Raw genomic sequence first — 25,685 nt, forward strand, 5'->3', positions numbered from 1 at the left:
AAGGGGATAAAAAAGTCCTCAATAAATCCTCAAAGACTATATCTCAGTGAATAATACCTTATCTGGCAATTGACCCACTCTACCCTTTTCTCTCTCCTTCTATCCATCTGGTATTATTCTCAGACATTCACCCTCAGGTTGAATTTGAGTCTCATGCTTCTCCCTAGTCTTTTCCCTTCCTCCCTCTCCTCCTCTCTTCCTTCCTCCCTCTCTTCCCTTCCTCCTCCCTCTGGCTGGCTGCCACTCCTCCCAGCAGATCTGTGCCTGTGGTAGTGGTGTATGTTGTCGGTTGAGTCCGGCCCCCTCTCTCTCCTCAGATGGAGGAGTGAAGCTCACTGACACACATACAGACGCAACAAGCCACAGGCAGGCACGCTACCAGACAGACCGGCAGACAGGTAAGCAGGAGGCAGGCACCATGACGCAAACAGGGGACAGACTCAGCTCTGTGACAACAGATGCCTCCCACAGAACTGAACACTGAAGTTTACTTTGAGAGCCTCAGTGGAGCTGGAATAAGCAGAAAATAAGACAAATAACAAGACGGGATGAGGAGTTCTTGACTGCTGTTTTTTATGCTGAGGAGGTGGGGGTATTTTACACACTTTTTCTGTAGTTGCTGAACCTGTGGAATTACATCTATGAGTCAGGGGAGGACTAAAGCCAGCATGGTATTCAGCTGGCAGAAGTCCTTTGCCATCCTGAACCCCTGGAGGAAAGGTACAGTATGCTTCATGTTGAACCTGTCTCTGTCCCTTGTGCCATCATGTTGTCTCATCCTACCAGCTAGATTTGCCAGCACAAGTTGTAATTTGAGTGTCTGATGGATGTGTGTTTGTGGTTTGAGACAGGTGTAATTTCAGTCTGAAAGTAGAGGGTGTCTTTAGCATTGGGTTGTTATGGTGTCAGGATTTTAGGAGACTGATAGTCTCATCACATAGACCAGCGGTTCCCAACTCCTCGAGTACCCCCAACAGCACACATATTTTGTTGTAGCCCCAGACAAAAAACACCTGATTAAACTAATTGAGGGCCTGATGATTAGTTGACAAGTTGAATCAGGTATGCTTGTCCGGGCTACAATAAAAATGTTTACTGTTGGGGGTAATCGAGGACTAGAGTTGGGAACCACTAACATAGACAAAAACAAACATATATTGTCTCATATCCACATGGACTTTTTCTCAGTGAACAGATGAGAGTAAAGTAGTATTGTTGCCTCTCGGTCTAAGGAACTGCATCTCAGTGCAAGAGGGGTCACTGCAGTCCATGGTTCGATTCCAGGCTGTATCACATCCGGCCGTGATTGGGAGTCCCATAGGGTGGCGCTCAATTGGCCCAGCGTTGTCCGGGTTTGGCCGGGGTAGGCCGTCGTTGTAAATAAGAATTTGTTCTTAACTGACTTGCCTAGTTAAATAAAAGTTAAATAAAAATATATATTTAAAAAATACAGATGTAGGATCTTAATTTGATCACTTAATTTGATCACGCTGAGAATTTTCCTGAAATGCAGGAAATGCAAACTTCTAGTGTATTTGATTTTTTAAAGTCTTCTAAATGTGTAATTTCCACTTTGAAATTTCCAATATATTTGCCCTCATAAAAAATGTATCAACCCCTAGAGAAATGTCCATTATTTATAATCCACATAATAATTTGCATTTCCTGTTGATGAAGGATTGTTTTCCTGCTGTATGTCCCAATAGAATGTATTGAGGAGAACTGAACTTGATACAGTGTAATGGTCTCTTGATTAGAATAAGCAACGATATCCTCTTATATAGCCTAGCATGGTTTTAATTTGGAGCCCAGACAGAACAATTACTTTTGCTTTCCAATGGCAATATATTTAATTACTATACCATTGGGGAGTGAGACATTTTTTTATTTTTTATTATTCTCATTTATGTACCATCTGTTTGTTATATACGATCCAAGCTAAAGCAAAGCATATTGTACAGACGTGCCACCAAAAATTAGGTTGACTCTTCAAAACTCGGCAGTGTCATGAAATAACCAAACTCTAAGAGGAGGGGACATTAATAGTCGGTGCTGTGGAGCCGTTCTGAAAAAAAGCTGTGAAACACATTCATATCAATCCACATCCTCATGTCTGTGGTAATTGAAGAATATCATATTACATTAAATATGGTAATCAACAGACAAAAAGCTTTATATTATATGACAATGCAAAACCAAGTGCTTTGACAAATCACATCTGATAAAGCATGATAGCTACATATTGCATGTTTAAGGGGGGAAAAAGTCTGAAATATCCTGACTCAAAAACATAGACATCATCTTGTGTTTAGGACCTGTTAATAGTCACAGAATCTATGGGGCTCTTGTGATACAGTGTAACTTATCATTCTCCTTCCACTCCTTTATAATGGGACTATTCTGTAGCTTACAGGTTTGTCGACATTCCAAGAATCCGCCTCTATCAGATAACGATCTCAGCTTATGTACAGTATGACCAACACATGTTGGGAAGGATTGTCCCCCCTCAGATCCTCAATTTGTTTTGTCCTGAGACCGAGAATTTCCAGCATTGTTGTAGTTGTGAAAGAGCTTAGACTCCCCTTGGCAGGAATCATGTTGTTTGCCATGATCCTTGGGTTGGATGAAAATAACCATTCTAAAGATAACACTCACTTTGTGTACAGTACATCAAGGCAAGGCATTTATTGGTGTATTCTTGTGTGGCCCTCTTGTTGTCTTCGATCCCTGTTAAGTTCACAGAACGAGGATTGCAAGAGGAGGTGAAATACAATGACACTAATTATTTTTGGGGAAAAGGAGTTTATCACAACTCAGGATATGACCCAGATGCAGACACAGGAGACGGATAGTTTGGTTCTCAGAATATTTATTATAACAAAGGGGCAGGCAAAGGGCAGGTTGAGGGCAGGCAGAGGTTCGTAATCCAAGGCGGAGTCAATCAGGGACAGAACGGCAGACAGGCTCAGGTTCAGGACAGGAGGAAAGGTCAGAAACCGGGAAGACTAAAAAACAAGAACTAGAGAACTGGCGAAATGGGAAACATGCTGGTAAGACCTGACAAAACAAGATGAACTGGCAACAGACAAACATAAAACACAGGGGATAATGTGGAAAAATAGGAGACACCTGGTGAGGGGTGGAGACAAGCACAAGACAAGTGAAACAGATCGGGGTGTGAAAGAGCAAACATTCAGAAACATCCTTGGGCTCTTACTTTGTACATTCACTCTGTTTATCTACTCCGATTTCAGAGCACTCTCGTCTGAGTGTGCCAGAGTGCAGAATAACTGATGCATTTACGAACACACCCTCTGTGCATAGCGTTTCCCTGAGCACATAGTAAGGAATTACATCAGCAGTGTTTTAAAATGTTCACTTTATAGCGATAAACAAATTAAAAGTGTCCCCACTTGCCTCCCCGTATTCATCACCCTGACTCATAAACAACCAGGCAGAATGGCACACAGTGGAATTCACTGATATATGGAATGGAATCATCCTGTGAGGACAGGCTGACAGGTATGATTCAGATCCTGAGGAATTTGAGCACCTGGAGGGAGTAAGGGGAGTACTTTACATGTTAAACATCAGATTTACTTCAACTATGTGTGAAGTTCAACTGTGTCTTGATGCCCTAGTTTTTTCCAGTGTGATCCTGCCACAATAATTCATGATCATCACAATAATCAAGAGCCAATAGGCAGTGTCGATGTAGGATTCCTTCATCAAACCTACAACAAGATTGGGAATGGCCTATTTAAACATATTCATTTTGATTTGTGTTCAATGTTGAAGTAATATGTGTTATTTAGAAACATCAGAGTTGGTTGGTGAGGGGGATTGTGGGAGGATTCAAACTCCAGACCTGAGCTGTTGGAGGAAACTAGCCCCAAGGAGACTTGACTTGAGTTAACTCACTCTTGTTTTATCCTAATGGCGTCTTATAGTGGAGGAGTGGGGAGCGGGGTCTCTGCTAGCATCTAGCTCACAGTCTGGGAATCCTACATTACGTCCAAGGAAGAGGTGGAATTGGGAAAAAAAGATAGAGACATGGAGCTGAGAGGTGCCCTGGTGGGTTTCTTTTGGGGATGAGGTGAGAGATGGGGAAGGGCTGAGAGGGAAGGTGTGTCGTGATATTTCACACCTCATCAGGGCATCTTGTTTCTGTCACCTGAACTGCAGTTGAAATTATGTTGGAAAATATGTTTTTTTGTTTTCTTTCGGGTCAATTGGATCACAATGGTGTTTTCCTTGAATTATAAATGTGTCTCTTGCGTATCCACCTCTAGTTATCATTACATTCATAACAACTTGAGGTTGAAACATGTATTAAAAAACATTTCATGACAGTGACTAGTAATGGGCATGAAGTTCTACCAGCAGACTTATGGTCAGTCCAACTAACCACTCAAAGTGCTAACAGAGAACGGACATTCTCCAAAGCCCCCCGGCCGTAAAAATAGCACGCCTGTCACAACCTGTTTATGACCTTTCCACTTAGGATCCAAGGGGCCAACTGAATTAATAGTTTTGCCCGGGGATTTCACATGCCATTGCCCAGAGCCTGAGCTACTGGAGCCCGCCTTTTAGTATTCGGGGAAGCACACCTGCGTGGGGAGATAAAACCTACTTCCAAAAACACTAAGCAGGAAAACACCCTTTCCAGTGGGTAGAAAAAAAAGTTTATTTGAAACTCTTCTTGTCATAGTTTAATTAATGGGAGCATTTCAGTAGAAATATACTGTACATGCTCAACCTAACAACATCTGTCATTCTCTGGTTGTAAATCATCTGTTTGTTGGGATCTCAGCTTCCACCCTACTGCGAGAGCAGTAGTGGAATGTTGAGTCTGCACATACACAGGTCAACACACCTCAGGGAGGGTCTGTGAAATCTAATGAAGGACACACACACACACATACACACACACTGAAGAGGGGAGGAATGGATATTACCCCTCCTTACAGCACATATTTTTGCCCCTCCCCAATCCGACCAGCTTCTGCCAACTGGCTGGCTGGCTGTGTTTTCCCTGTGAGAGAGTGACAGCCATCCAGGAGCTTAAACCGTTGTTCTCACAGTAGAGTGGAGGCTCCAGGCATTTGGGAGGGCGATCCATTTATCTGAACTCCCCTTTAAAGAGATCACTGTGAAGTTGATTATCTGGGGCTTATTTTTGTTGGCTAAGCTGATTGACAATAATCAACTGTGTGTCTGGAATGTGAAATTAATGTTAAGGGAAACACCTGACTGTCTTTTATGACAGAATGGATGCTAAAGACGAGTCTAGGGGGGCGGACAGTGTGTAGCCTAATTATATGTTGTGGGGTTAGTCAGCCTTACTGAAAACAGGCTGACTCAGCTGTCTGTTCAACTACAGTGTGGGATTTCAGATCTGTTTTGTCTTTCCGTTGATGACACCTGGATGATGTTGACACTTGCTTGGGTGCAATATCAGATAATTTGAGGGATCAAGCCAAGCAGATTGTATCACAATGGTAGTAGTTGGATTACATGGTTGAATAAGCAAGGTGACTTCAGTGTGTGATTCATGTCAATCTGGTCCCATTTCTGTCTGCTGCTAATTCAGAGGAGCTGGCAATTACTGCATTTATGAGTAAGGATAAGATAGCATAAACAGAGAAGAAAAGAGTCAAACGTTTTTTTATCACAAAGCAAGATTTTTGTTTTTCTAATTTCTTGAACCAGTTTCTTGATTAACTTTAATCCACGAAATAATGTTTTTAACAATCTCCACCTTTTATTAATTTCCACATTCTTGGTTTTGAAAATAGGTTCCTAGTTTCTTCAGTCCCAGAAAAATATGTTTTCTCTTAAAACCTCTTCTATTTCCTCCTAAATACAAACATAATTATTTTTCATGAGATGGCCATAAACAATAACATAGTTTTAGAAAGGTCTGGAACTCACCATTCTGGTAATAGTTAGTTATAAATTGTTATTTTGTAATTGGGTGAACTTTAACATTGGGGGTGTCTTTAAAAAGAAATCACCTAACAGCAGGAACAGCACCATCTAGTGGACAGAACCTGGTCATATCAGGATGTCGGATGAGACATAGACCTAACAACTTCAATTACTAATTTCTGTAAACAGGTGGGAAAAACATCACTGAATTCACTGAGAATACATAACAAATGGCGAAGAAATAATACTCCAACTTTGGTCCAAATCGGATGTTAGGTACTATATTTATTGAATATTAAATGAATCCTATAAATTAAAATTGCCAATTTAGGTGCAATCAATTATCTTAGTTTATCAGAGATCAAATTATATTTAAACAAAATAATGTTGCAGGAATTATCTTATTTGTTTCTAACAACAGAAATGATTTCAGAACAACTTGAGATGGAGGGTGTCAAAATCCTCTATATTGTGCTTTTTTTGAGGTGGAACAACCCTACAGCCAGATGAAACCATAACGAGCAGAATCACTAGACTGTCACCATTCATGTTTTGTTTTTTGTTTTACCTTTATTTAACCAGGCAAGTCAGTTAAGAACAAATTATTATTTTCAATGACGGCCTAGGAACAGTGGGTTAACTGCCTGTTCAGGGGCAGAACGACAGATTTGTACCTTGTCAGCTCGGGGGTTTGAACTTGCAATATTCTGGTTACTAATCCAACACTCTAACCACTAGGCTACCCTGCCGCCCCATGTGACAGGTTGGGCTCTCCCAGGCTGGGCTCACTAACTCAGAGGGAATAGATTATTTGTCTGGATAGGCCAGAAAACATAACACGTTACTCCCTATGCAAATGTGGCTTCTGAAACCTGACACAGACGGGGCTTCCTGGCTTTATAAGGCATGAGACCCTAAGGCGTTCACAGAGCACTCTGCACATCAAATTGTCAATTGGTGCTGTTAAAAAAGATGGCTTGGATAAAGGGACTTCAGAAATGATTTCCTCTAAGCTTGCTCTGTGTAGACAACCTGAAACACAGCAAACCTTTAATTCTTTGGTTTGCTATTGAGTGAGAACCTATAGCCAAAACCAGTTGACCAAAACCAGGTCAACTTCTCCAACTAAGTCATTCCAGTACTTCTGCTGAAAGATAAGGAATTGAATAAAGAGTTTGTGGTCGAGGTTATGGAAGAAAACTGATTGGGAAATAGGGTCTCTACAGATTCTGCAAACACAGGCATTGACCTATTTCTCTTGTTTGTATTTTACAAAACACATCCACTTTATTCATACTCCTGGGCACTTACATTGTATTGCATTAGTCACATTCCAAGCTGCCTGGAGCTGGGTGAAGTGCTGTTTGATCTCTCTGAACAGGGAGCCAGGTCTCTAGGTCATTAATTGAAAATCCAAAGGGATTTGGATGCAGATTGCTTTCTTCTCAGGACAACAGAAAAAAATGCCCCCTCATCAGCAAATCCCTGTGCTCAATTAGAAGCCCAGCACTGCTTTAAATACTAGTGCATATCAATTCCTAGGATGTCAGTGAACTTCGAAGTACAAGGTGAATCACACCTTGTGAGAGTAAAGCTTTGGCTGCTAGCATAAACATTATGGTAATGCAGTTTACAATTTGCTTGCATGTTAAAGAAAACTCGGCGGAAATTGAGAAAAAAGGGGCCTAGCCTTAAGAAGTTAAAGAAAACTCAGATTAGTTATTTTTGGTGGGACAGTTGGGGGCTTTAGTTTACAGTAGCAGATGCAAACATTTAGTAACTTTCAACCAAAATACAACAGCCTACATGTTGTGCAGTGTGTCTGTCTATAGGATGAAGTGCAGTACACTAGTTGTCAGGGCAGACTCTAGTCTCGTTGGGGCCCTAAGCAAAATTGGGTTAGGGGCTCCCCAACTCATGGCAAAACATTTTAGTGGCCCCCCTCTTGATGGTGGAGAGAAAATGTTTTGTTTTAAAGTTAATTTCCTGTAATTCTGCAGATTTTGCCAACTGCAATTTCATAATACATTTCCTGCAATTCTAGTCCTTTTGCCATGGGGCAGAGAGAATAAACGTGCAGTTGTACAGCACATTTCTTGCAATTCTACCCATTTTGTAATGACTTATGCCATGTTAATATGATATCTGAGTGAGAATGACTAACAAATCATTGGGGGCCCCCTGGACCAGGCCATGATTACTACACGTTTATTTAGCTGGCTAGACTAACTACCAATAAAAAATTGTTTAGCTGATTGAGTGACTGTCAGTGGCTAATTGAGTGACTGTCAGTGACTGACATAGCAAGAGAAAAAACGCTGATGCATAACCACATTTTAAAATTGTGCGGTCTATTTGACTATTCTTACTCTCAATAGTAAGTTGAGACCTCGACTGAGCTCATGGAACCGGCTCTGCTAGCTGTTATGCAGGAGATCATCAATGTTGCTCTTTAACTATCTACTCCTTCTGGTCTGTTGCCATCGTGTGAGATACACCAGTTCCCATTACACTCGTATTGATAACACATGACTGACCATAGACTGACCTGATAAAGACAATGAAGAGAAAGTCAGAGCGGTACTGTGAGAGGATTACACATGGACTGCAGTCTCTCATATCTCCCCTAAGGGACCACAGCCTTATCAATGCTTAGGGAGCTGCTGTAAATGGGTATACATATGAGATTTACTAGTTCTTTAGTGTACAGTCATAACCTTGAGGGCCATCCCAGACATCCATTTCCCATACTTCTGATTGAACTGCACAGGATTCAGGAGTGTCCATGCTATGTGTTCATCTGGGAGCAATAGGGCTTGGTTAAATGTGTGTTTTTATTTGCAGTCTTGCTGTTGTTTGTACTGGTGAAACCTCTATTAAGGGAAGCACCATGTGATCCTGCATACGCTTTTGTTCAGGGCTCAGGCTAGATCAAGCATGAACAAGCATTTCGCTACGCCCGCAATCACGTCTGCTAAACACGTGTACGTGACCAATACAATTTGATTTGATTTGATCAAAGGCTGTATACTCCAGACTCCGGAGACATGCTAAAGAATGACTTACCTCAGACATAACTCACACTTGGACAAGTCTTTCATCTGATGTTGCTAGGTAATCGTTGACACAATAGGGCATAAACAGTGTTGAAGTGCAGTGCCTTCAGAAAGTATTCATACCCCCTTGACTTATTCCACATTTTGTTTCGTTACCGCCTGAATTCAAAATGGATTAAACATTTTTTTTCTTCTCTCACCCATCCACACACAATACCCATAAAGACAAAGTGAAAATATGTTTTTGAAAATGTATTGAAATTGGAATACAGAAATCTCATTTACATAAGTATTCACACCCCTGAATCAACACTTTGTAGAAGCACCTATGGGGGCAATTACAGCTTTGGGTTATCTTAGGAATGTCTGTATAAGCTTTGCGCATCTGGATTTGGGCATTTTCTCAAGCTCTGTTAAGTTAGATGGGGAGTGGCGGTGAACAGCAATCTTCAAGTCTTTCCACAGATTTTTTTTCTGAAGGCACTGTAGTTGTACTTTTGCTCTGACCACAGTGGAAACAGTTGTGCTACATTTTCCTGGCGTTTGAAGAAAACAGGAAATACATTCCCTTGCCTCTACTGCAATAATTTGTTTTGAGAATACTGTCTTGAGTTAAGCCAGTGAAATTCTTTCCACATGTAACATTAGCACTACGGGAATGTCATGTAGAAAGTACACATCTCATTCCAATTAAGTGAGACATACCAAATGACACATGTACACCACATGCAATTTTGTCCATTAAAACTCATTCATGATATCTACTTTAATAAACAGTGGAATTTTGACTGAATGTACTTCAGTTGAACACATTGAACTCAGAATTTGAAAGAGAAAAACACATGTAGGCTACATTTGACTGTATATGCTTGCAAGTATTGCTTTCTGATACTAATGTTGAAGTTATTTGTCCACCAGTGGAATTTCTGAATCTTATAATATTTCCAAGAGGCCAACGTTGTGGTCTGGAAACACCCACGTAACTGCTCCGCCATCTTGATTCACAAGCTTTGGCCAGAATCGGTAAATGTGAACTAACTGGGAAAACAAGGCCATTGTTTTAAATGGGAAGAGACCTGAGCCAGAACCAAGGCTGATAGGAGCTGCTATCTAAACCCAAAACAGTATTATCACAACTGATTGTTTTCTCAGGGATAACATGGGTGTGCCTCCATTGTCGTGGATGTTATTCACAGTGAAATAATAAAACAATGGGTTTTGTTTTGTGAGAAAAAGCAGGCGAGCAAACAGGGTGGAAGTATCTCCACCTCACAACCCCCACTAATATTCAAATGCAATTCCATACTAAGAAAATGAATTCAACTTCAAAAATGAGGGAAGAGTATCACTGTAATATGATTTATTACGATGTAATTGAATGGCTGCTTTTAAATCTGACACGTCACCATCTCCAAATAGTTTGTTAGTAGAATGTTATAACAAAACATGGTGGTTACACCTATTCCAATCAGTTTTGTGTGCTCATCTCAGTGACCAACTTCCTGCCAATTAGGTTTTAGGATCATCACTCAGCCTGAGCTCCTGTGAATTTGATCATCCATCATTCTATCCATGTCCCCTCCAATCCAATCACAAACTCTGCCTGCCTAATTTCCTAACAATCAGCTATGGAATTCCCCTGGAAGTGTTTATATATTCCTGCAGCCCACTGCAGTAAAATATTTAAAATGGCCTACCACAACTCCTTAAGTAGGCATCATTTAAGTAGGCATCATGGTAGGAAGTTTTGTTTTGTTTGGTAACGAGGTAAGGTGGTAATGGGATTCAACTAGTATTTATATTCAAATGAATTCAGTTTTACTTTTCTTTTAGCTCTCACAAATGTTTCCTTCAAAAACTCCCCTCACTAAAGTGAATGAAAGCACTGGATTACATCTTCAAAGCCCTTTTTAATCTCACATTTGCCTTGCCCAGATCTTCAATTTAAATAGCCTCTATAATAGCCTCTATTGTTGAAGTTTTATCTAACAATCTGCTATTACGTTATACCAGAAAGATCCTTGGGTTAGATTTGCAGCACAGGACTAAATAAATAGAGTAAAGTAATACTTAGATTTAATTCAAACATATGAGATGCTCAAGGAGATGGTGGAGGTCTTCTTGGGTCCAACCCGAAGGGACCTGAGGACAATCACACCAGGACCCAAACGGACTCGATAATTTCAAAAAAGGTGGGACCCCGGAACCAAACCGAGCCGAGAACAATCACACCCGAATCCGAATGGATCCGACGACAACCAAACCTAGACCAATGATGTATGGATTGCCCTGCATTGCTGATACTATGTATTGTTCACTGACCACGTTTACATGCACACCAATATCCTGTTATTATTCGGGATACTCAAGTATTTTGTTTTTGAGTTGACACATATAAACATCATATCCCGTTTACAATAACTCGAAAAAGCTTGTATCCCGGTTATGAGAAACCCGGCTAAGATGCCTGGGATATATTGATCTTAGAGGGGATACTGTGGCATGTAAACATCTTATCTCGTTTACTGTTGTTTTTCGCAGGCTCAGTTTCGCATAACATGGGTGTTGTGTGATGATGTTTTCATCTGATTGTCAAAGAAATCACTTTAAAAAGTAGGCTACCTGTGCAGTTCCATCCCCTATAATTCCATAATTGATTTTGCTGATACTCCTTACTGGACCGTATAGCCTACTGGCTACTTTCACCCCATATCTAGACAACTTTCTGATTTATAATTTCTGACATTAGGCAGGTCATTTGATTGTCCGCTACAGTTAGATAAATTCATTTTTTCTTCTGTCACAACTTGTTGACCCAGAAGGCTAAATAAAGTAGTGCTCACCAGAATAATCTCTTACATCGATAGAATGAATGCATTAGAAATCTTGTCAACACCTGTAAAGTTGACTGTTTCGTTTAGGCACCGGGGAGAAAAAGCAATAACTCCAAAACAGATTGGTCCTGTGTAAAATGTCCAAATGTCATATGTTTGACCGGTTTTAAGGAAATGAAAAGCTGAGAAAACTATGAAATACCTTTCTGATAGGACTTCAACTCATCTTGGGTGCATATTTTATGTGGTAAAATACTGTCTGCTTGCATAACAGTGTCAAAGATAACACATTTACATGTGCGCATTCACATTTTCTTAGGGGATACTGAAAGAAAGAAATCATATTTCTCCACTCCTGTTCCTGAAACAAAATTAACATTTGTTGTATCATTTTACTGAGAGAAGTGCATAATTCTGCAGGAGTTTATATTATATTATGCTTCATGTGAGAGGTTATAGACCTACAGTCAGTGTCCAGATTTCAGTTACTATTTCATTTAACCCATATTCATTTCAATTAAGAATATTTGTTTATTTTTGGATACAGGGAAACTAATGAGTGGGATATCAAAGGTCCAGCTACTATGCAGAATACTGTGCGCATGTAAACGTGTTCACTAAGAGGCTTTGAAGCCACAGGTCGGCCATTTTGCCTCTCCCCAGTAGGAGCAGTCTTCCATTGGAAAGAATGGAATTCTACAGTATTTTCCATGAAATGTTTTAAAGATAAAATTACATGTATTTAAGTATTTTTCTTGTTGTAGTGGGAACAGTTAATCTCTAATGTCTTCATATATAAAAAAATAAAAATAACGTTTAGCTCACATAATATACTTTAAAAGTATGCCAAGATGGAGGCATGGTGGCTTCAACACAGCAGCCCCTATTAGTGATCTAGAGTGTATATATATATATATATATATATAATCCATTGACTTAGACCTGAGTGACAAAAACAATATGTTTATCAGCCAAGTTGCTCTTCTGGTTAATGAATAGGTCTTAATATGTGTTACGTACGCCTCTAGGAAGAGGGAACGCAACACCCTGCTACAACTCAACTCCCCGTGAAGTGAAAGATGTGTGCGACTGTAGGTGCGAGTAAGGATGACAAAAGGCAGAGAATTACCATTTACAGGGAATTTATTCCGTCACACGGTAATTTTTGTGGAAAAGGGTCTGGACGGAACCTAAGCAAAGAAAGTAAATATCAAAGCCCCCTCTCCCACCTACCCACTACTTACCTAACTAGCACCACCTGGTGCACTAACCAAAATACAAGGGATGGTCCGCCCAGGTCTTACCTAGTGTGCATAGAATCAAATCAAATCAAAATCAAATTTTATTTGTCACATACACATGGTTAGCAGATGTTAATGCGAGTGTAGCGAAATGCTTGTGCTTCTAGTTCCGACAATGCAGTAATAACGAACAAGTAATCTAACTAACAATTCCAAAAAACTACTGTCTTATACAGTGTAAGGGGATAAAGAATATGTACATAAGGATATATCAATGAGTGATGGTACAGAGCAGCATAGGCAAGATACAGTAGGTGATATCGAGTACAGTATATACATATGAGATGAGTATGTAAACCAAGTGGCATAGTTAAAGTGGCTAGTGATACATGTATTACATAAGGATGCAGTCGATGATATAGAGTACAGTATCTACGTATGCATATGAGATGAATAATGTAGGGTAAGTAACATTATATAAGGTAGCATTGTTTAAAGTGGCTAGTGATATATTTACATCATTTCCCATCAATTCCCATTATTAAAGTGGCTGGAGTAGAGTCAGTGTCATTGACAGTGTGTTGGCAGTAGCCACTCAATGTTAGTGGTGGCTGTTTAACAGTCTGATGGCCTTGAGATAGAAGCTGTTTTTCAGTCTCTCGGTCCCAGCTTTGATGCACCTGTACTGACCTCGCCTTCTGGATGACAGCGGGGTGAACAGGCAGTGGCTCGGGTGGTTGATGTCCTTGATGATCTTTATGGCCTTCCTGTAGCATCGGGTGGTGTAGGTGTCCTGGAGGGCAGGTAGTTTGCCCCCGGTGATGCGTTGTGCAGACCTCACTACCCTCTGGAGAGCCTTACGGTTGAGGGCGGTGCAGTTGCCATACCGAATTTCTTCAGCCTCCTGAGGTTGAAGAGGCGCTGCTGCGCCTTCCTCACGATGCTGTCTGTGTGAGTGGACCAATTCAGTTTGTCTGTGATGTGTATGCCGAGGAACTTAAAACTTGCTACCCTCTCCACTACTGTTCCATCGATGTGGATGGGGGTGTTCCCTCTGCTGTTTCCTGAAGTCCACAATCATCTCCTTAGTTTTGTTGACGTTGAGTGTGAGGTTATTTTCCTGACACCACACTCCGAGGGCCCTCACCTCCTCCCTGTAGGCCGTCTCGTCGTTGTTGGTAATCAAGCCTACCACTGTTGTGTCGTCCGCAAACTTGATGATTGAGTTGGAGGCGTGCGTGGCCACGCAGTCCTGGGTGAACAGGGAGTACAGGAGAGGGCTCAGAACGCACCCTTGTGGGGCCCCAGTGTTGAGGATCAGCGGGGAGGAGATGTTGTTGCCTACCCTCACCACCTGGGGGCGGCCCGTCAGGAAGTCCAGTACCCAGTTGCACAGGGCGGGCAGTGAACTACTACGGGTTATGTATGCCCGCAGGCCTCTTGCCTAAGCACTCCCTAGGTGCCTTCCCCTTCCCCCCTGGGAACAAAAACAGAATAACAAAAACAATTTCAATAATCAAAACACTGCATCCTATTGACACATAACAGACATAACCAATCAGCTCTCTCACTCAACCAACACAGGACACACTAGTCATCGCTCTCCTAACAACAACCAACACAGGATATCACCCTCATCTCTCTTCGCTCAGCAATCACCTCCTTTTCTGAGCAACAGAACACTGGCTTTTATAATTGTAGAATGAGTCTAATGGGATACAGCTGTATCCTGACGGGGGGGGGTCAGCTCCAATTAGCCATGAGGTCGACCAATCAGCCGCTTGGGGGTTTCCAGGAAGCCATTTCCTGAAATACATACAAATACACAAACCACAACACAGAAACTGGGGAACGTAACAATATGTTGGCTAAGCCTTTTAGAAGTCAATACATTCACCCTATTAGCGTCAAATAAATATGCTATAGGCTATGCAGAGCTGTGTTCTGGTTCATTCGGGGCCATTCAGGTCTATCAGCTGTAGTTACATAGACCCAATGACAATCAAACAGGACCCGACATTAGATCGAAGGAAAAGTTAGAATTTTGGACCAGCTCGGGTTGGGTCTCGGGTATTCGGGTTAGGGTGGACCCATGAAGACCTCTAGGAGATGGTGTTATGTAAGTTTGTTGTTTTGGAATTCAAAGTAAGGGGGGAAAATGTTTGATTGACACAGAGGAGTATCAGATTGCCCGTGTCGAGAAAGAGGAGATGTCACATATGAATGCACCCCATCATAGTATTAAGCTGGACAAACTGGACAGTCCAGTGTGGGGCACGTTTAAATAGTGTGTGTCCTGTGTACGCCCGAGTTAAAGAATGCTGGTTTGTATAAAACCAGTCTTCAGGTTTCATTGGAAGATCCTCAAATACCTCTTAGATGTATATTTTGAGAGTACATCTGTCATTCATGGTCAAAGGAATTGGACATGCAACTGTGAGTCCTTTGGAACAAAAACACCATCCTCCTGCTTACACAAGAAGAGAGAATATTTCAAATACCTGAGCGGCTCCAGTCTTACATTTACTCTTGACATCCACTGTCCTTAAGAAAGAGATGTTGTAATTAGATGTTAGTTATGTTCTCAGGTATTCTATGTCTCTGGTCAAGAAAAGTACATTTTGTAATCTGAAAGAGTTTACTTTTTGCTTCACCATCCCTTTAGTGCACCTGAAGCTTTCTGGCATATGGTATTGTTGTAGCCCTTAGAGTAGACTGCTATGCAACACTTGAAAACCGGCGTACACTCACATACATTTTTATTTCATTGGGGATAATTGTGAGTGAAATTCAAGTCACTTGTGGGAACACTCGAAATAGGCAACTTGGGTAATGCGCAAAAAAAACTGCTTTACTAATTGTGCTTTTCATTATTCACAGGGAAGGGGGACAATGTGCTGGATAATGAGGTTGTCTTGACCAAGATGAAGCTCTTCAACAACTTCCATGAGAAGCTCCTCAACAACACTGATGATTCTTCATCCACTATCTCCATGTCAGTATCTGAGCAGGACATCTCAGAGCCTGTCAAAGGCTTGAAGGGGAATGCTGATCTGGATAACATGCCTGGAAAGCCCCTGATGGAGTCAAACTCAGGCTACCTCTCTGACATTTTCTCAGACTCTCAGCTTCCCATGCTGTACAAGTTTGAGTCGGAGGACTCTGGAGTGGAACTGCCCAGTGGAACCAACTCTCCCTCCACACCCACCGGCTCAGAGCAGAGCTTTGTGGTCCACAGCCGGGAACCCTCCTATGACTCCTGTAACCTCAATACTCCTGTCCCTACCCCAGGTCCACTCCTCACCATTGAACAGTGCTCTGACACCAAACAAACAGAGGATATAAGAGACACACCATGTACGACTGTAGACAATGCTGTGCTGGAGTGTAATACTGTGGAGTTGGGGGCTGAACTCAACACAGGGGTTGAGAGGGTAGACCTTCATATAACTGAGAAGGACATACATATGGAGAGGGCCCAACACAGGGCCTTGAAGGACACTGCTGAGGACAGTGACAGGGTTTCAGAGGAGCTGGGTGAGAACAGGGCTGTGACTGACGGGATCAACTCAGCGAACACAAGGTCCAAGAGCCAGTGCTCTACAGGGGCCTGTGATGATATGACAGGAGTTAACTTTGAGCAGCGGCCTCTGAGGAAAAGCACGACGAGCGACAGCCTAGAGGAGTATATGGAGGAATGCTGTCGACTGAGTGAGGTAAAGATATCCCCACCCCCCACACTTGGTATCTACTCCCAATGTTTTATATTCTGTTTTATGTATAAAAGATGAAGGTTTATTGATGGGGAAATGTGTTGTAGCTATTTAATGTGTACTTTCATCTGCAGCATTAAGTGTGTTGGCTACTTGAACAGAATCAAGGACCTAATTTTTCATTCATATGAAAAACACACATCTCTTAAAATGATTCAAACCAGGGATACTTTAGTGACTTCTCACTAATTTAAACATGATGCCCTCAGTAGTTTGATGGATTTTGGGTGGTGGACAACAAAGATCTTTACGCTCCCTAATTATCCCTGATTACCAACCCTTCCCAGTCTCTATGTCAGCAGCTAATCATGGAACCTCTAACGACAACACGGCTCTAGGAAAGTATCTCTGTGGGCAGGAGAGTATTTCAGGGAATTTGGGTGTATTTCGAGAGAAATGACTCAACTTTGTCTTTGCGTTTACAAGTAAGTGCTAGATTAGAATCAAACCAATAGAGGTGTAGACCACTGCATCACATTATTGCAATAAGATAACATCAAGCATCATTAGTGCTTGTTGATTTTACAAACAGCACAGCTTAAATCTCTAATTATGGGTAAAAAATAAATAAATACAGTATTCTCATACTGAACCTCCATTATAGGGGCGGCAGGTAGCCTAGTGATTAGAGCGTTGGACTAGTAACCGAAAGGTTGCAAGATTGAATCCCCGAGCTGACAAGGTACAAATCTGTCGTTCTGCCCCTGAACAAGGCAGTTAACTCACTGTTCCTAGGCCGTCATTGAAAATAAGCATTTGTACTTAACTGACTTGCCTCATTAAATAAGGGTACAAATAAAAAGATAACTATGACCTCAACTTGTCCTTAGTGAGATAGCTGAGCAACAAAAAGCTACTTTACCCGTTCAAAAGGACCAGTAAAGGCACGTTCCCTAATGAAAGCTTGTGAATGACAGCTGTGCTTTCATTCATGTTTGGAAAAAATGTATATCTTGTTTTTCATGTTCCAAACGAGAAAACAGTGTTGTCTTGTAGAGCTGCACCTGACAGCTGTAGAGGTTTGCCAACCGATAATAACCTGTTTGATGTGCTGCTGTACACATCACCATCAGCTCTCAGCTCTGTCTTTGATACGGCGTCAAATGCTCTCTCATCTGAATGTCTGGTCGATTTTGGTTTTGACTGAAGATGAGCGTTTCGTCGTGAGATGCTTTGATCTTCTCCCCCCAAAAATCTGCGTAACATTTATTTCACTGTAAGTAGCCTAGTCAGCAATTTATTTAGGCAATAAGGGACACGTGAGCTATACAAGTTTACCATGAACAGTTTGGTGTGCTGTGTCAAGCAAGGCAAGGTGAAAGTGATGCCCATGACATCTGTGACCTTTTGACAATTTCCCAGGACACAGATGGGTATCTCCTCAGATCCTATCCTGGATGACACACGAGCTGTTAGTTGATCTCACATCCTTTACACGATACACAAAATGTTCAACAATCCAATATTAATGAGCAAACTAATCTGTTAAAGAATTTGAGGTGGCCAAACTAGAAAAACTAGGCCATACTTCAAAGCCAGGCACCTCTTTAACACATACTTCCCCATCTCTCCCTCAAAGACCTTTCACAACAATGTCACGTTCAAAGACCCAGTGAAGACAAGGCTGTATTATGGCATACAGCAGGGGAATCTTAACACAGGGCCTAGTAGCTTACAGACTGAAAGGAAAGGTGGAGAGGGCATGTGTTACAGTGCGGGGGCCTATTTCATGCTGCCGCATGTCAAACAGCACCTGTTCATCTGTGCTGAGTGACTGTGCAGATGACTGTGGTGATATTGTCCCAGAGAACCAGCCAGCCAGCCAGCTCCCCTCTCTCTCTCTCTCTCATCTGGGTCTTGCCGCTCCCTGGGCCCAGAGATGGACGGTCTACCTGGACGCATCAAACAGGTGTCAAATTGCTCAAATTACTCACATATTTACCTAGATAAAGCCCCTTTGATAGCCTCTAGGGCCCCTTTAAGGGAACAGCCAGCTACCAGCGGGTGGCGGTTATTTTTGGGGGCCCTTCCGTGGCTTACTTTAGAGGTGTATTGCTGACAGGCAGTCCGGCGGTAAACCTCTTCATCATCATCATCATCATCACTTGTCACCACAGCTAATAATGCCATTCCTTTGCCTGCCAAATGGGGCTCTGTGGCCCCAGGAATTTAGATATTGGAAGCCCCCCCACCCCACCCTCAGTCAAAAACATCAAAGACTCTCTCTCTCTCTCTCCCTCTGCCCCTGTTTTATAGTTTTAAGTGGTATGATGGCCTCAAGATGGTCTGTCAATCAAATGTTTTGAAAAGAACATCATTCCCTACGCATGCTGAACATGAAAACAGTAATGTCAGTTAGTAACCAACAACACTGCCTTCTACTATAGCGACAGGGCTGCAGGGCAGCGTAAGAGTGCAGAGTGCAGCGCAGACATATTTCACCATGAGGAGAAGAGGTTTATCATATGGATGTGTTTAGCTATCCATCTGATCTTCAGCGTGCCTCTATCCAAAGGAGGAACCACAGGGTATTCAAAGCATATTTTCCCCTCCGTTGAAGGAAGTGTGGAACACTGTGGAAAATATGGTGTCATAAAATAATGAAGACCAGGGGAAGACGGCAACTCCGGGTTAATTAAAATGGCGGTCCTGTCGAATTTCCACAGCTGCAGCCCATAAACATGCACATGATGTACAGTACCAAGCACACTTCCTAGGGGCTTCAGATGCATTCCACTGATTCGTCTGTTTATGATGTGCCGGTCTGTGTGTATTGTGGTGCTCGTTCCTTTATGCCCTTTGGCTCAAGGCATCTGTAGAGTACATGACAAGTATAGCTGCTGAATTGATGCAAGACACCCAAGGACTTATTCTGGTTATTGTTGGCAGGTAGTAAGAGCTACTGAGGTAGACCAGCGTTTTGGTAAGGTGTGGTTGGTGGCTAATTGAGACAGGTAGCTAGCATCATTAGGGTTGTTAATCTCACCACGAACCCATCAAATGTTTTTATTTTAACTTTATTTAGCTAGGCAAGTCAGTTAAGAACAAATTCTTATTTACAATGACGGCCTACCAGGGAACAGTGGGTTAACTGCCTTGTTCAGGGGCCGAACGACAGATTTTTACCTTGTCGGCATTTTTACCTTACGTCATGCATTCTGTCTCTCTGTAAATCCTCAAGATCCCCTTTTCCTGTCAAAGTTTGACAGAGCCAGCATTGACACACAAAGTGTTCCCCAGAGAGTGGCTTGGGAGATAAACAACAAAGCAGAGAGGCAAGAATATTATCTCAACTCTCTCCGCAGACTGTGTGCGCTGAAAATAAATGGGGCTTTCTGGGTAGAAAACGAGTAAACGTGTACAGCACATACTTTTCTCCCTCTCTCTGTCTTTCTCCCTCTCTCTGTCTTTCTCCCAATCTCTGTCTTTCAATCTATCTCTGTGTGCATCCCACATCTGACGGCTAATTCCTTTTCAACGCTGTCCTGTTTAGGAAAGTATTTTTTGATGCAGTAGACGCAGTGGAATGTCCAGAACCAAGACCCGAGGAGAGTCTCAGTTTTCCACAACTTTGATATGTTGGCATATCATGCTCATATTTTCTATGTTGCGTCTGGCTCACTTGGTAGGGCATGGCACTTGCGACGCCGGGGTTGTGGGTTTGATTCCCATGTATGCTGACGCTTGGGATAAATGTCTGCTAAATTAATAAAATCATTAGATACTGTATGATATGAAAAATAGAAAAATAATCCACAGTTATTTTTTTAAATATATGTTTCTCATTGTCAAGGCAATGGATGGTCTTGTGTATTTGCTTTGGAAAATGGACCTGCCCATAAATGCCATTTTAACACATGCACCTCTCCTTTCTCTCCATTTCACACTCTCACAACTTTAAAGGAAAGAGCCAAGTGAAAAGTAATTCACTAACTAGGCCAAAGCCTGGCATTTCCTCCACACGTCAGCGATTCCCACGTCTGAAACATTGTTACCCCCTCACAACATAAGGGGCCAGAGGAAGTTCTGAGGAAGGGAGTGGGGGCATATCTTCCCTCTCTCTTTTCCCCTCTAGTCCCCTTCCCTGACCCACGGGGGACCAGGAGGGCCATGGAGGGGTGATAAGATCAGTCCCAACCTGCTTCCATCACCGCCTCTGCCAGGAAGACTGCTAATGACTGCCTGTCTCATATCCTCTGCCCATGACTTACTGTGTGTGAGGAGGAATCTCCTCCTTATCTTAATTGAACCCCTGTAAAACAGAGCTGGGATGACCAGGCTACAGGCTCGAGGAACAGGCACCAATTCACTGTCCACCCGACATATCATCACTGAGGCCCTGGCCAGACACCTGCATATCTGGGGAGAGCTAGGACAGTACTGGACGTCTCCATGAGCCATTGACAAAATGTAATGCTTCAAAACCACTGTCTGGGAAATGAGTAGTAAGTCAAGACCGTGTGTCATGGGTAGAAGGTTAATTTCTCCGTGGAGGAAATGAGTGATGTCAGTTCTCCTGACTGTTATGACTTTTTGTCCCATTGTTTGGCCTGCGTTTCCATTAGTGGACACGGCCCTTACTGGAGTTTCACAGAAGTGGCACGGAAAAGCCTTCTGGGCTTCGACCTGAGCTTACTTCCTGCTTTTGTTTGGACACTGTGGAATGGTGGACGAGTGTATAAATATTTGCTCAAAATGTCCTTTTCATATTTCTGCAAACGTGAGCATCTGCGCCTCTCGGGCTAAAAGTCACACCAGAAAACAAACAAACAAATAAATGGCACACACCTGACTTTGTGTTCCCACACCAATGGCAATGACTTAACCTCTGTCCCCCCTCCCCCCCACCCCTTCCAAAGGCACTCTACATTGTCATCGCAGACCTTTCACCTACCCATCTCCAGCCAATGGCAATTTGATGTTTAAATTTGAACATCTTCATAACTACCATGGGAATAAAACCACCACCCGCCGTTACCATCCATCAGACGATTAGAAACGTATCCACTGCCACTATGGTATGTCGATAGATTATGCAATACCGTCACGATGAGGCGAGACCCTAAGATGAATTCATATGAGTCGCAAGTAATCCCTTTCAGACTTTCTGACTCGTCTCCTCCCGGTCAACGATGACAGGAAGCTAGGTGAAGACGAGTGGGCCACGCGGCAGTGGGGGAATGTATTTACGAGTCTGAACAATGATTCGGAGTAGTAAAACAGACTCCGTCTACATGGTTCACATGTAACAGTGTTTTGTAAGTCAAAAAAATATCCCACAAAAAAACAGGACCATGATAAAAATGGAATAAAATGAAAATGTCAGAGTGGATGGAGAACCTGCCTGGCAGGTTACACCATTCATCAAACGTCACCTTGTTAAATCCACCGATATATGGGGCACCATTAAGGTCGATGTTATATCTGGACCCAAGAACTTCAGAGGACGTAAAGATATTTTTATCACACAGGAACATTTTTGTGGATTAGGGATCAGTAAATCAGTAGCCCTTTCTTTAATCTGGTTATCAGGAATGACAGGGTGATGTAAACCTCTGGAATCATTTGACCAAATACCTTTGACCACTACTTCTCAGCAGTAAAGTTTCATTTTTGAAGCCCTACAGAGCCCTAATGACTAAACTCACCAACCAAATGGTCTCTATTTCCTCAGGTGCACCAGGCCAGCTCCAACCCCCTGGGCTCCGGACTGGGCTACCTGGAGCACATCTGCCAGCTCATTGAGAAGATTGGGCAGCTCCAGGAACACAACCTAAGGCTGCAGAAGCAAATCTGTGGGCTGCAAAAGGATGGAAGGATGACCAAGACCAAAGAGGTGAGTCACATACAGACACATACTATGCGCTATCATCCTCATCAGCATACTCACACAGTGAGCAACCTGGGAAGAATCCCAGGTTAAAACATCTGGATTGGACTTGTGCGTCCTATCAAAGATAGGCTTCCGCAACATAGCTTTTGCACAACATATCTAGTCTTGTCAGATCAGGGAGGGCGAAGAGAGTAAGTACTGAGACAAAGCCTGCTTATGGTCAAACCATCTCTCTCAATGAGTTATAGCAAACAAAGGGGTCCTTAACAGTGTGAATGTTCTAATGTTACGGTATTATGATTTATCTCAGTTACTAGCTAATTTGTCAGCGATACAAAGCTCCTACAAATGTTGTAAAAGCATTGTGAACGTAGCTGTAGGTCGTGCAGGGCAGACCTAAGACCATTGATCTTTGATTTGCAGCTGACTTGCTGTCCAGGTGGTGCAGAGATAGCCATGCCTTGAAGTGACTGATTACTCACCATTAGGTCCCAGTGCTAATCCAGTGGTTTCAGAACGGTAGTAGGAGCTGTAAGTCATGCCGGAGGAAAGTGTGTTTAATAAATAGAACAGCTGGGTCCAGCCCACTGCAGTCTTCAAACATTTATTCAGTTATTTTACCTTTATTTTCACGAGGCAAGTCAGTTAAGAACAAACTCTTATTTACAATGACGGCCTAGGAACAGTGGGTTAACTGCCTTGTTCAGGGGCAGAACGACAGATTTTGTACCTTGTCAGCTCAGGGATTCGATCGACCAACCTTTCGGTTACTAGCCCAACGCTCTAGCCACTAAGCTACCTGCCGCCCGGAACACATATGGGGCACACATTTAGTAACGTCCTTATAGCACGGCAAAGGGGTCGTTGTAGCACGGCAAAGGGGTCGTTGTAGCACGGCAAAGTGGTCGTTGTAGCACGGCAAAGGGGTCGTTGTAGCACAGCAAAGGGGTCGTTGTAGCACGGCAAAGGGGTCACGGCAAAGGGGTCGTTGTAGCACGGCAAAGGGTCGTTGTAGCACGGCAAAGGGGTCGTTGTAGCACGGCAAAGGGGTCCTTCTAGCACGGCAAAGGGGTCGTTGTAGCACGGTAAAGGGGTCGTTATAGCACGGTAAAGGGGTCGTTATAGCACGGTAAAGGGGTCGTTATAGCACGGTAAAGGTTTTGTTATAGCACGGTAAAGGGTTTGTTATAGCACGGTAAAAGTTTTGTGATAGCCTGGTAAAGGGGTTGTTATAGCACGGTAAAGTGGCCCTTATAGCACGGTAAAGGGGTCATTATAGCCTGGTAAAGGGATTGTTATAGCACGGTAAAGTGGTCCTTATAGCACGGTAAAGGGGTTGTTATAGCACGGTAAAGGGGTCGTTATAGCACGGTAAAGGGATTGTTATAGCAGGGCAAAGGGGTCGTTGTAGCACGGCAAAGGGGTCGTTATAGCACGGCAAAGGGGTCGTTATAGCACGGTAAAGGGTTTGTTATAGCACGGTAAAAGTTTTGTTATAGCCTGGTAAAGGGGTTGTTATAGCACGGTAAAGTGGTCCTTATAGCACGGTAAAGGGGTCATTATAGCACGGTAAAGGGTTTGTTATAGCACGGTAAAGGTTTTGTTATAGCACGGTAAAGGGGTCGTAATAGCACGGTAAAGGGTTTGTTATAGCCTGGTAAAGGGGTTGTTATAGCACGGTAAAGTGGTCCTTATAGCACGGTAAAGGGGTCCTTATAGCACGGTAAAGGGGTCATTATAGCACGGTAAAGGGTTTGTTATAGCATGGTAAAGGTTTTGTTATAGCTCGGTAAAGGGGTCGTTATAGCACGGTAAAGGGTTTGTTATAGCAGGGTAAATGTTTTGTTATAGCCTGGTAAAGTGGTCCTTATAGCATGGTAAAGGGGTCGTTATAGCCTGGTAAAGTGGTCCTTATAGCATGGTAAAGGGGTCGTTATAGCTAGGTAAAGTGGTCCTTATAGCACGGTAAAAGGGTCATTGTAGCGTGGTAAAGGGGTTGTTATAGCACGGCAAGGTGGTCCTTATAGCATGGTAAAGGGGTCGTTATAGCCTGGTAAAGTGGTCCTTATAGCACGGTAAAGGGGTCATTATAGCCTGGTAAAGGGGTTGTTATAGCACGGTAAAGTGGTCCTTATAGCACGGTAAAGGGGTCGTTATATCCTGGTAAAGGGGTCGTTATAGCCTGGTAAAGGGATTGTTATAGCACGGTAAAGTGGTCCTTATAGCACGGTAAAGGGTCTATTATAGCCTGGTAAAGTGGTTCTTATAGCACGTTAAAGGGGTCGTTATATCACGGTAAAGAGGTCGTAATAGCACGGTAAAGGGTTTGTTATAGCACGGTAAAGGTTTTGTTATAGCACGGTAAAGGGGTCGTTATAGCACGGTAAAGGGTTTGTTATAGCACGGTAAATGTTTTGTTATAGCCTGGTAAAGTGGTCCTTATAGCATGGTAAAGGGGTTGTTATAGCCTGGTAAAGTGGTCCTTATAGCATGGTAAAGGGGTCGTTATAGCTAGGTAAAGTGGTCCTTATAGCACGGTAAAAGGGTCATTATAGCCTGGTAAAGGGGTTGTTATAGCATGGTAAAGTGGTCCTTATAGCACGGTAAAGGGGTCGTTATAGCCTGGTAAAGTGGTCCTTATAGCACGGTAAAGGGGTCATTATAGCCTGGTAAAGGGGTTGTTATAGCACGGTAAGGTGGTCCTTATAGCATGGTAAAAGGGTCATTATAGCCTGGTAAAGGGGTTGTTATAGCATGGTAAAGTGGTCCTTATAGCACGGTAAAGGGGTCGTTATAGCCTGGTAAAGTGGTCCTTATAGCACGGTAAAGGGGTCATTATAGCCTGGTAAAGGGATTGTTATAGCACGGTAAAGTGGTCCTTATAGCACGGTAAAGGGTCTATTATAGCCTGGTAAAGTGGTTCTTATAGCACGGTAAAGGGGTTGTTATAGCACGGTAAAGGGGTCATTATATCACGGTAAAGGGATTGTTATAGCACGGTAAAGGGGTCGTTATAG

The 25,685-nt window shown here is 42.7% G+C and overlaps 1 protein-coding gene across 2 annotated transcripts in view; it reads left to right on the forward strand.

The window, feature by feature from the left end:
- Positions 1-298: 298 nt before the first annotated feature.
- The window catches only part of LOC112253863, a 35,299-nt gene continuing 9,912 nt past the window's right edge, over positions 299-25,685 (forward strand). Inside the window, exons 1-3 of one of the 2 annotated variants that reach the window (XM_024425919.2) lie at positions 299-720; positions 15,943-16,778; positions 22,510-22,671. In XM_024425919.2, coding sequence (XP_024281687.1) covers positions 642-720; positions 15,943-16,778; positions 22,510-22,671 — 1,077 coding nt within the window. In that variant the 5' untranslated portion in view covers positions 299-641. The remainder of the gene's footprint in view (positions 721-15,942; positions 16,779-22,509; positions 22,672-25,685) is intronic. The other variant, XM_024425910.2, reaches the window with a different exon arrangement.

This window comes from Oncorhynchus tshawytscha, linkage group LG01 (genome assembly GCF_018296145.1).
Source record: "Oncorhynchus tshawytscha isolate Ot180627B linkage group LG01, Otsh_v2.0, whole genome shotgun sequence".
NCBI classification, from domain to species: Eukaryota; Metazoa; Chordata; class Actinopteri; order Salmoniformes; family Salmonidae; genus Oncorhynchus; species Oncorhynchus tshawytscha.